A 12,319-nucleotide genomic window follows, 5' to 3' on the forward strand; every position below is an offset into this window, starting at 1 on the left:
TGCACCCGGGATCCGTTACATTTTCAAACAAAGAAAACCTAGAAATTAAAAAAACCGACAGCTTTTGACGAGATTTTATTGATATCCAAGTTTTTCATCATTAGCACCATGAAAGGGGTGGGCCTCTTTCATGGTGGAGGCAAATAAATATTATTTTCTGTTAATGCTAATAAGCCTTTCTAGCCTCGCTACGACGAGCAAATTTCAAAAGAATTTTTGTTTCGAATTACCGTCGGTAAAAATACACCTCCCCATTTCATCAACCGGGATCAACATATAACAATACTTTTCACCATAATCACGAATGCACTCCATTTCGACAATTCACATCGTAGCAGTATGGCCGAACAATCTAGTAATCGGAAGGTCGTACTTCGGTTCGACTCCTGCAAAGCAGCACTCGGATTTTTTCCGAGTATTACCGAGTCACCATCGACAAATAAAGGCACAATAAGACATAGGCCACTTCGAAGAATACCATAATAATCTTTGTTTGTCCCTCCAAATTTTGCATAAGCATTGGTTTTGTTTTCTCTGGGGACCATTGTAAGTCCCAAGAGAAACCGGAAACAATGCTTATGCAAAACTATGGGGACAAACAAAGAGTTTTATGGTATTTTCTGAAGTGACCTATTGCAATAGACCAAACCGGCTAACTCAATGTTGTACCCAATTCAAATGAAGATCGCAATGACTTTCATTTGCTTTCAGTCTTGTCTTGAGACAATGGGTGGTGTTATTTTTTTTTTTGTTGTTTCCGAGGCTGAAGAGGGCGTTTTATTTATTTTATTTCACACACTAGAAGGATGGATACATTTTGTATGAATTTTGTTACCCCTACAAGTATACACCATTTTTGTATTGAGCTAAAATGATATTTTATAGGCCCTTTATAATTAAATAAAACAAAAGATGGGTAGTGATTCTATCGGCACCAAAGTTCCGCCAAGTCGTTTTTAAATAAAAACCTTTAGTATATACTAAAACAGTGGATAGCGTTGAACTCGCGCGTTGATTGGCTACTCAAACTCCGGATATCCATTGCTATTCACCTACGAACAATTTGCACGCAATTTGCGCCCGAAAATGTTGTAATCTTTGCAGGAATAAATGAGTTAAAATCATCTTCTTGTGCTATATTATCTCACTGTTTTAGTATATACTGAAACAACTATTCACCGCGGTGTCGGTGGCTAGTGTTTACCGAACCGCGAGCCGCGAACCACCACTAGCCACCTCCACTTCGGTGAATAGTTGGTAAATATTAACTATTCAAGAGGGAAAATTACGGTTCGGACTAAAGCGTTGATCTTTGGTGTTGTTTGTCTCTTAAACTTAAAATTTACTTTTCCCTCACGAACAATCACGCACCAGAAGGATGAATCTTCTTGGAAAATTTTGAAACGACTACCCACTACGTATGAATTTTGTTACTCCTACAAGCATGCAACTTTGTAATGAGCTAAAATGCTATTTCATAGCGAATTAAAAAATAAATAAATAAATAAAACATTTTTTACGAAATTTAAAAAAAGTACTTGTACAAAAAAAGTGTTCATTTCCCGGAGGATTATTATGGTACATCATCATGGCCGCCATTTCTTTGCTTTGGAACATGGCCGCCGTGATGTCATGTGAAAACGCTCTATGCCCATGCATGCATTTTCGAATGCGATGGGATATCTCTAGAATCCTTGATTAATTAACCAAACGATTGATTCTGAGCAAGCACATGAGGGAAAAATGTCTTCAAACCTGATGAGGGTGCTCAGACCTAAACACTCTGACACACTGGTACACTTATCTAAAGGTGGCTGATGTCACTTGTGATGTATACGTGAAAAGTGATTGTTAAATTATACTTATGGGACTGCAGATGAAGCCAGATTCTTCCCAGCATATCCGCCTTTAAGTCAAACCCTAAAATTAAGTATCAAAAAGAAAAGGTAATATGTCTTAAAGGGAACCTGCACTTCAACAAAAAAATAACTTTAAATATCAGGAAATAACCTTTTCAGTCAAATCAGTCTAATATTTCTTCAAAGAAAGCGTTTGTATCCGAAATAAATCAGTCTTAGAATTGCCTATTTTTGTTTTCAAATTTCGCGGGCGCCGCCATCTTGAATAATTGTGACGTAAACGGTTGCCCTATTGTTATTAGACAAAAGGTCTTAGTGTCAGAATAGTAGGGTAACCGTATATCATAATTATTCAAGATGGCGGCGCCTACGAAATTTGAAAGTGAAAGTAAGTGATTTTACAATTCAGTTTTCCTGATATGAACCCCCTTTTTTAAACAAATTTCGAACAAATTTGTTTGGAAATATTATTTTCTTCGGTTTAAACTCTTCTGTAGTAAGAGTGGAGGTTTCCTTTAAAACTAATAGTATAGAAAAATTTAATAAAAGGAGTGGACTCTGTCTCCTTGTATTCTACGGTAAACTGTGTTCTTGTTATACCCAATATCATAAGACAAAAAAAGATGAACATGGAAACAAAGTCAACTCCAGCCTCATTCTCATTCAAAAAACAGGTATACTGGCACAAAATAATCCAATTTCGATATATTGAAATTCAGCGCTAAACAAAAGGCATCATCTCGAGCTTCTGGGGAATATCAATCCTTATATTTATTCTCCAGAGCCTCGAGATGATTCCTTTTGTTTAGGACTGAATTTTAATATATCGAAATTGGTCTATAGGATGTTTTCACGTGACGTCATCGATCTCTCATTAGCTTCAATTGTTCGTCCACCAGAAGTCGTACATTTCTCTATTGTTATTGATGTCCCTAGAGGTTGCTTGCAAACGTCCTTTTAGGCCTCTTGAATTAAGAGCAGGATTCTAAAGTTTTATCACTTCTTCAGCCAGGTCTTTCCGCCCCACCAACTCATGACTTAATGCTGCACATAGCACGGAGTAAGTTGCATCTGAGCCTTTCTTCTGTTTCCATGTGCGCAGCATGTCAAATGCCTTCTTAGCCGACCCTTGGTTATCCTCGTCAAATCCTTTTATTTCCCCGTCATTGAAACCCAGACGACGGGCAAGAGGTTCCCATGACATGAGATTCCTTGACAGCCACTCTAATGTCTCTCGGAAGCGTGTTTCTCTTTCTGAAACGAAGTATGACATACAATTATCGATGATTCAATTGAAGTTATTCATGCTGCAGATAAACTAGTGTTTTCGAATGTAACCTGCACAGCAAAGCTCGATCAGTGTGGGTGAAGATCTCCGAAGAAATATTCCTTCATTGTGAACGAGCGAACTAAATTGGTGCAGAAGCAAACTGCTTTCCCTTCACTGTTTACTCTTGTCCAAATTTTGCGCGGGTAGAATGCGTTCTTTACCTCCTAAATGGTTTTTGTTCGTACGCGAACGCTTATCAGGAAGTTTAACAAACGAATGAAACCGGCTAAGGCAACTACAACGCGACAAAACAAGTATATCATCGGATAAATAATGGTAATTGAACTGAGTGGAGTGCAATAGACCTCTTTAGCTTGTACATTTTGTTTTCCCATTTCAGACCACGTGATGTTACTCTAGGGAAAACTTTCTTTCAAATGTCGTCCTATGCACGTGAATATGTACGCATAACTTATGAAAAAACAAAAGGAAAATTCCCTTGAGAACATCGCGTGGTCTGAAATGGGAAAACAAAACGTACAAGCTAAAGAGGTCTATTTGGTCTGAAATTATACGTGTGATTTCAAAATCGAACGAGTACGCAGCGCGAGTTCGATTTGAAATCACAAGTATGATTTCAGACAGAAATTGCACGACACATAGTTTAATTACCACTTTAAAAATATTACATCCATTTAGAAACCACACAATCATTATTTATAGCTAAAATACAGGATTATAGTCAGTACCGACATTCTACTGATCCAGTTCACTTGGGAAGAAAAGTCGCAAAATTGGCCATACAATTGTTTTCTTTGTCTTTCATTTTCCTGCAATTTGCTTGGTTACCTTAAACAAGCTTTGAAATCTGATCGGCTGTTTTGTCGTAGTGTTCTTTTCTCATTGGCTGGGAGCAAAAAATAGTGCGATTTGGGAATAAATCGCACTGCCGAGAGCCAATCAAATTGAAGGGATCAGGCCCCAGTTGTTCGAAGGGTGGATAGCGCTATCCACTGGATAAATCACTATCCACTGGATAACTCAATTGGTTTTGCTAGTGTTTATCCGCTGGATAGTGATTTATCCGGTGGATTGCGCTATCCATCGTTTGAACAACCGACGCCAGGAGAAATGTAATAAAGAGGAAAATTAATGGTGCTGCGCGTGCAGCACGCACTTGAGCATATACTTTTGCTGTACTCTGCATAACAACAACGAGAAATCGACAAAATTAATAGAGGTTTTAACGACAACTTGGGCGTAGAAGTGCACACCTTTCATTCCATATTTTTACTCTAAAACCGCTGTTATAAATTCATATTTTAGGATAATTCGCCCACAATGTACGACATGAACGAGATGGAAGAATCGTAAAAGACTTAGGATTGCAAAAAGGTACATTTTGAGGGGACGCTTTCGATGACGTCGCCGATGCAGGATAATAGAGAGAATAAAAGCGTAAAAATTATCTCATTTTAACTTGTCTCGTTCCTTTGAGAAGTTGCTTGATATATGGAGCTAACAGGACAGAAATGAGCTAATATGAAGCAGGGTTCTTCCGTCTTTGGCAAAACCCTAATTTCACTCCGACGTTTGCCGTTTGGCGTAAACGTCACGGCCGCCATGTTGGTGTCCCCAAATGTTTAATACAATTGTTTTGCGGTGTTGTCGTTGCAGTTGCCGTGTTGTCCTTTCGTTAACTCCCGATTCCGTTAAGGTTCGTCATGATATATCAAATACATTAATGATATTTTGAAACAATCTGTTAATCTTTTGACCAACAAAATACAACCGGCAAAGAATACTCCTGATTCAAGATCAATTACTGAAAAGAGAACTTTTGCCAATTTCGCCGGTGCCACAACGAGTGGAGCCGGATTCATGAATAAACACTTTCTGACGTTAAAAGGGACTTGAAAATCTACGACGCGGTCGTAAACGAGAACGCCACAAAACAACATCATTGATAAAAGAGGAAAACTAATCTTGTTGCACGTGCGGCACGCATTTTAGCACGCATTCGTTCTGTACTCTGCACCAACGACGTGAAATCACCAAATTTGAGGTTTTGATGACAACGCGAGCACAAAAAAGTGAACCTTTTATTCTCTGTTCTTACTCTGAAACCACTTGTTCCAATTTATTTTTAGTAGACTTTGCCCACATTACCTGTAATTTCCGGCGAGCTTGCTGTGCATGACCTTGGAGAAACCTCTGGATGTGGACTGGAATTGTTTTCCAAATTCCCACAGCCGGGTGAGACCTTCAACCGTTTTGCTGCCAGAGTTACATTTTCTGAAGTAAACAGATAGACTAATTAGGCAAAATCTTTTGTGTGATTCGTTTATGTTTCTTTAGCCACTGTTAACGAGTCTCTAATAGAAAAGATATGTTTCACTTACAAACACGTTTGTCTCAAATATGGTAACAAATGGAAAGGAGACCGTTTTTTATTCTGCAGCCAATAAGGCCCTAATTACCTACATAACGGTATTTACTCGAATAAGAGCCTTGGTGCTTATTTAATTTTTTGCGCCTCGAGTGCGGTGCTCATTCCAAGGCGGCGCCTATCTGAGGGCGGCGATTACTTAAAAATTGGACGCCACACAGAAATTTCTCCTTTTATTTTAACGGTTCATTTTCTATCTGTGTGGAGATCACCAGAAACGTCTTTTGATTGCCACTATTTGATTCTTACGTTTTTTCAATGGCCAAGCAGTGGAATACAATCACTTTGAACTGAAGAACATCCGTTTCTATGCAAATATATTCCCCCTGCTGTATTAGAGTTACTTTTCATGATCAGTGTGATATGTGGGGAAATATGTACCTCACGTGCAACAGGATTGCTTTTCCTCTTTTAAACAAAGATATTATTGTTCGGTGGGGTTGTCTTTGCGGTAGCTGTCTTTAGGGAGTTTAAGCATAGACAACCGCAATGCAACGTCAACGAAAACGTCACTCCAAAATATAACCTCACCGCTATGGCAACTATTTAGCGACTATTCCAACTTGTTCACTATCGTGTAACTGGATTCGGAAAATACCATAATCCTCTTTGTTTGTCCCCCCAACTTTTGCATGATCATTGTTTTTGTTTTCTCTTAGAACCATTGTAAGTCCCAAGTAGGTTGAAGTTTTTCTCCGGGTACACCGGTTTTACATTTGACTTGATTTGCGTTAATTGTTGTTTTCAGTTCACAGCGTCCCCAATTAGTGTTCCAGCGGTGTAAAGACTAGACACTTTTAAGTGCCTAGTCGTTCTAGCACAAAACGTTATATAAAAGTAAAGTTCCCTTTTTGCCCTACCGACGTTACGACATCGGAATGGAGGAAAGCTTATCGCAAGTACAATATCAAGTCATTGCGGTAATCGTCCTCCGTCAACGTAAAAAAACACTAATCATGTGCATGTTAATTACTAAATTTCTTTCTTTACGAAAACCTACGCACCTTCGAGGAGATCCTCACCACCTTCTTCTGGCAAACTGATGATCTTGTCAAAGTATCTCTTCTTGCGTTTCTGAAGCAGTTTGGAAAGCTGCGCTAGAAATCTTTTCTTTACATCTCTTAAACAAATTTTCGACTTCAATTTAGCCTGCGTGGCAGGCGTTAAAAGGGGAGGGAGGGAGGGAGGGAAAACGGAAGGGCGAGCTGGGTAGGGAGGGGAAAGAACGCCAGCTGTAAAAATCCCTTGTTTTTCATTTCTGAGGCCGCTGTCGGCCGCAAAATTGTGATTGGCTAAGACACAATGAGTAATGTTTCATACTTTCAATACAAGATGGCGGCGGACATAGACGAGTTGGCGAGTGCTGTGAGAGATTTTAACCTTGCCAGTGAGATAGATATTGTTTTGAAACCAAAACAAGAATCAGCCGTAAGAGCTCTTTTAGCCGGAAGAGATGTCCTAGCGGTTTTGCCGACTGGATACGGGAAGAGTTTAATTTATCAACTGCTCGTTCGTGCGAAGAACTATGAATTACGTATTTACATTTCCCAGCAAACATTCCCGCGTGCTTCGGCTAAATTCTGATTGGTGGATGATTTGACAGATAATTGACAGCGTAGTAAATCGGATTACCAGAAATTCTCGGTTTTCACATGACGTCACGACCGCCATGTTGGTGCCCTAAACAAAGAAAAGGCGGCCATGTTGGGGCCCCGACCAAATCCTCCGGGAATTTAACTCTATTATTATGCAAATGCTTCCTTTTGTTTTCGTCGAAAAACATGGCTGTTGATCACGTGAGTGAAAACCAGCAATTAGGTGGGCGTAATGCGAAACACTGGGCTTTTAGGGCAGGCGCTCCCTCCCATTTTTCCCCTCGCGCGTTTCTCTCCCCTTCTCTCCCCTTTTTTGCGCCTGCCACACAGGCTACTTCAATTCCAAGCGATCACCGGAAATTTCCTTTTTATTGATCTCGTTTAACACTCCGCAGCATGTAGTGAGGATACGGATCATTAAAAGGAGCAGCATCAAATGTGGTTTATAAAAAAATAGGATAGTACGCGTACTCTCATTGGTCAATAGCTGTGTTTAGATGACAGTATACAAACACGGCTGTGACATCACACGAAATTTGATCGGTTTGTCAGATGCGCATTTTGATTGGATGGTAGGAATTATGAGCGAGTATCAAGAAAATCAGTTTTGTCAAGAAGCAAAAAAACCAACATTTTCCTTCATTTGTCGAATTATTTCATAAAAGTAATACAGGACTTTTTTCCGTGTTTACATAGCCTCATCTTAGCACGAGGAGGAGTTGGGGGAATTCGAGACAGTTATGCAAACCCGAGACGCAATCACAAAGAAGCAACCAAAGTATTCCAAACTTGTTTTCTGACGAAAAAATATAAAACACATTCAATGAAATTGAAAGAAAGTTGTGCTCTGCCTCGTTTTTCGGGCATTTCTCGGTCGTATAAATTATCAGCCGACAAACCACCCGCCTTAAAGGGTCTTTTACTAAATAGATGGTTTGAAACCAATCTCTAGGGACACAGATAACAATGACGTAATGTACAATTGCTGGTGGAGGAACAAAAGGAGCAATATATGAGAGATCTTTTTTTTTCGTCCCTCAAAAGGCGGAGATGACGTTGCGCGAAAACCACCTACAGTGTAAAACTCCCCCTTCCATGTACATGTAAATAAATATCGTACTATACTGAATTGAAAATAGGGTGAAGGGTTTTCTTTTTTCGTTCACTTGAAAGAGCATTTTCACACACTTACTGTATGATAATCAAACTGAAATCGATAGGGACACAAATTTGAACCAACTTCTTTGTGTTACCTTATGCTCTCAAGTCACAGGGGCTCCAAAAATAACTCGAACCCTTAGCCTTACCTAATTGTTGGATATACGTAGCGAGAGCTTAGACCAGGAGCTTATCAAGGGGAGTCTTCCTGGAGTAAACCCTTCCCCGAGTAAAATAAATTTTGAGTCACGCAGCAGCTCTCACAACGTATAATGTGAATGGCTCGCTACCCAAGCCAAAAACAAGAGACTAAACAACTCAAACAACGACTTAGACTTACACAATAGGGGCTGTTAGCAATACCTAACAATAACAGGTTACGACAGCTGCTACATTAACTGTTATTTTTAGGAACAGGTTTTTCCCGCGAAAAGTATCATATTTCCTTTGATACTGCCGTACCTTTGTTTTGATTGGCATTTACAACAGTGGGCGTGCTGGATCTCCCAAGAGGGTCCCCTTGATGGGCTCCTGCTGTAGACTTAAAATTAAAGGGAAACTTCGCGTTGGATGTCACAACTAAGCCTGCATCTACTTAGGTGAATTTCTGGACACAAGTGTCTAAGAGAGGGCTTACCTGGTGATACACAGTGAGAGTAGGCGGCTTTAATAAAAGGTTACACAACAAGTTCTTTCCCGTTGTTTCTCCAGTGCTGCAAAACTCCACTTTACAATACTCCTGGTCGCTGATCACACGAACTTCCAGCTGGGCATCAAACCGGGCGTCGCCGTTAAGCCTGTTTCCAAAGATAGCTTCGTTGTTGGATAATTTCTTGAATAGTCTAAAAACCGGTTCTTGCAAATCCTTACTGAATAACAGACATTATTTTGAAGACTATCTTCTCTTGTATAAAGCGATAAGCCGCAGAACCTACACCACAGCGCTTGTGCAAAAGCACATTGGGACGTTAAAAAGTCCACACCCCTCTTTGAAAGACAAGGACAATGAGTTTCTGGAGTTGTGGTGTGATGCACTGACAGTTGTAGGCATCCGCTGTTGTGCTTACACAGCGCAGCTATTAGCTTCAAACGTGGTTACACGAGAGGATTTCTCTGGGTAAATGCAAACTTTACCATAGTAAAATTGTGTGATTACGTGCGATCAATTTTTCCCTGAAAACTTTTGCAAGGATGATACATTGTTATGGATAAGCACTCTGGGACGTTAAACAGAGAACAATAGGCCATTTCCGAGTTCAAGTCTGCCTCCTTTTCAAAGCGAGGCTAAGTGCAAAGTTTTTGTGATGGTAATTAGTTCTACTTTATGTATGAATGAAAACTAATTTTCATAACAAAAACTTCGCACTTAGGCTCGCTTTGCAGAGGAGGCCAACATGATCTCGGAAATGGCCTATTGAAAATTCCCTTAGCAGAACCCTGGGTATACTGAAGAGAAAAAATACCTCAAATAAAAACCCTCCGTGCCTTTTGAACTGACTGCACGCATTCCACCGGACACAAACACAAATGCCTTATCCTGTCCCGGGATCATCTTCCTTCTGGAGCTGACATGGCAAGACTTTATTCCTTCCTTATCATGCTCTTGTTTGACGATCTCTCTGAGGTGGACGGGACAGCAGATTAGGAACAAGATATCTTGAGAATTAAGGCGTTCTGTTGGTTGAAAGTACGCGCAAAAATTTGCCTCTCGCGGCTGATTCCATATGAGACTTGACAGGTAGGAAATAATCCTAGAAGCACTTGATCTGATCTCTTCTTTCCAATGAACGAAACATGTGTATCTTAAAAAATATAAAATTTGCCGAAAAAGACCGACAAATTAATATAGCTCAGTACAGACAGGGCCTTATCAAGCAACATTTCACTTGTATGATAAACTTCCCTTTCTCTTTGAAAGGTATAAACAATGCATTTACATTTACATTTTACTCAATATCTTCTCAGAAAGATCTCCATTAAACTTTATAATTCGGACAAGACTTTAAAGGGGCTAGGTCACGCAATTTTAGGCTTTTTTAGCACTGATCCAATGGTCATAGAACTAACTAAAATATCAAAATAACTGTTCAAAACTACAGAAGAACGCTAACAAAACACAGGGAAGCCAAGAAGGGACATGGATGGACAAAACTGGAGAGGATTGAAATGGACTGAAATTGGGTAAATTTGAAAAACGTCGGCCCACTTTTTTTTCAAATTTATATCAGTCTATATCAAAATGTCATTTACACAGCTGGAAAATCACTCTCAGTTGTTATGTGGCCGTGATTTTGCAAATGAAAGCTTCTTGCTCTGCCAATTTGACGTATAGAGCTCATAATTAACAAAATTAAACAAAATTACCTACAATAGCGTGACCTAGCCCCTTTAAACTTACGTTTACTAGATGTGTAAAACTGGAATTTGTTACTACGACCAAAAGATCAATTCCCCTTTGTCTTTGGATTTCAAAACTATGTTAACAAAACACTGTGTGACCCAAATTTTAAGCCTTGATTTAAAAGACACCTGTTTCACTCAAGTGTGCCGCAGAAATTGCACCATCTCTGTGCCAACTATTCAAGATCTCTCTGAAGTGCGGATCCTTTCCTGAGAATTGGAAAGATGCCAATCTTGTTCCTAACCATAAGGGCGATTCCAAGACAGCTCTTAGCAACTATAGAGGTACTTCAATTCTTGATGAGCTTTCTAATATTCTAGAACGGCTTCTTTACAATGAAATTTTGGGGGCCATATCCACAAACCTTACGCATTGACAACTTGGTTGTGTGAAAGTAGAATCGACAGTTACCCAGTTGATTCAGGTAGTTCATCAATTTGCTGAAGCTCTTGAGCTAAGGCAACAAGCCTGTCATTTATCTTGACTTTTCTAAGGCCTTCGATCGGGTTCCTCATGAGAAGCTTTTTTATATGTAAGCTGGAATGCTGTGGCATCAGAGGACAGTTATTGTCCTGGTTTATAGGTCTTGTTTAACAGGCAGGAGAGAGAGTTGTTATTAATAACGGAGAGTCTGATTTTCTACCCGTGACATCAGTGGTCCCCCAGGGATTAATTTTAGTGCCTCCTTTCTTCTTAATTTTCATTAATCACATGCCTAGCGTGGTTTCCAGGGAGACATTTTTGCCTCTTTTTGCTAACGACTCTGAAATTAATGTTTTCGAGTAGTGTTGGGTCACGATGATGGTGACAGGGTACAAGAAGACTTGAATAATTTATTTGAATGGTCTTGCACGTGGGGAATGGAATTTATTGTTTCGCAATGCAAGGTTTTTGAGGGTGACTCGTATTAAATCAGTGACTGAAAGGGACTAATTTCTCGGTGGAACTAAAATCGAGAGTGTGAATGTTGAGAAAGACCTGGGTGTCTTAATTAGTCCTGATTTCAGTTGGAACAATCATATAGATTTTATTGCTTCTAAAGCACAAAGGATGCTCATTAACTTATTTCATCGAACATTCAGTGATACAACTTACATAAAAAATAAAAAAAAATGTTATATGTAGCTTGGGTCAGATCTCGATTGGATAATGCTAGCACACTATGGTCCCCTCATACTAAAAGGAACATGAATAAAATAGAACAAATTCAGCGAAGAGCAACTAAAGTTATTCTCGGTAAGGACCTCTCAGAAAATGAACGCTTACGAAAACTTAACTTACCGCCATATTTGTTTATTATTATAGTGACCTCACATGGGAAAACGTACACTAACGTTCGTCCATTTAACGGCCGAAAGCGTCCGTTAGCCGTTAGTCATCGTCATTGAGTCGCTAGTAATCCGTTAGTAAACATTAGACGATTTCACGAAACCGTTAGTAGCATGGATAAAGCGTTAGTGGTTACCTTGTAACCGTTAGAAAAAAATAGCAATCGTTAGTTCATTTAGCCGTTAGAAGGACCATAACTGTTACAGTGCTTTGACAAAACAGCTTTACAAAAATGGTATAGCTTTGGTGTGAATTGGA

The 12,319-nt window shown here is 39.5% G+C and overlaps 1 protein-coding gene across 3 annotated transcripts in view; it reads right to left on the minus strand.

Annotated features, from left to right (window-relative positions):
- Positions 1 to 296: 296 nt before the first annotated feature.
- The window catches only part of LOC138003581 (uncharacterized), a 50,656-nt gene continuing 38,633 nt past the window's right edge, over positions 297 to 12,319 (minus strand). For all 3 annotated transcript variants that reach the window (XM_068849705.1, XM_068849706.1, XM_068849704.1), the window contains 5 exons: positions 9,795 to 10,133; positions 8,969 to 9,128; positions 6,583 to 6,652; positions 5,299 to 5,424; positions 297 to 3,113 (listed from right to left, as the gene is read on the minus strand). In XM_068849705.1, coding sequence (XP_068705806.1) covers positions 2,845 to 3,113; positions 5,299 to 5,424; positions 6,583 to 6,652; positions 8,969 to 9,128; positions 9,795 to 10,133 — 964 coding nt within the window. In that variant the 3' untranslated portion in view covers positions 297 to 2,844. The remainder of the gene's footprint in view (positions 3,114 to 5,298; positions 5,425 to 6,582; positions 6,653 to 8,968; positions 9,129 to 9,794; positions 10,134 to 12,319) is intronic.

Source organism: Montipora foliosa, chromosome 5, assembly GCF_036669935.1.
Source record: "Montipora foliosa isolate CH-2021 chromosome 5, ASM3666993v2, whole genome shotgun sequence".
Classification (NCBI taxonomy): Eukaryota; Metazoa; Cnidaria; class Anthozoa; order Scleractinia; family Acroporidae; genus Montipora; species Montipora foliosa.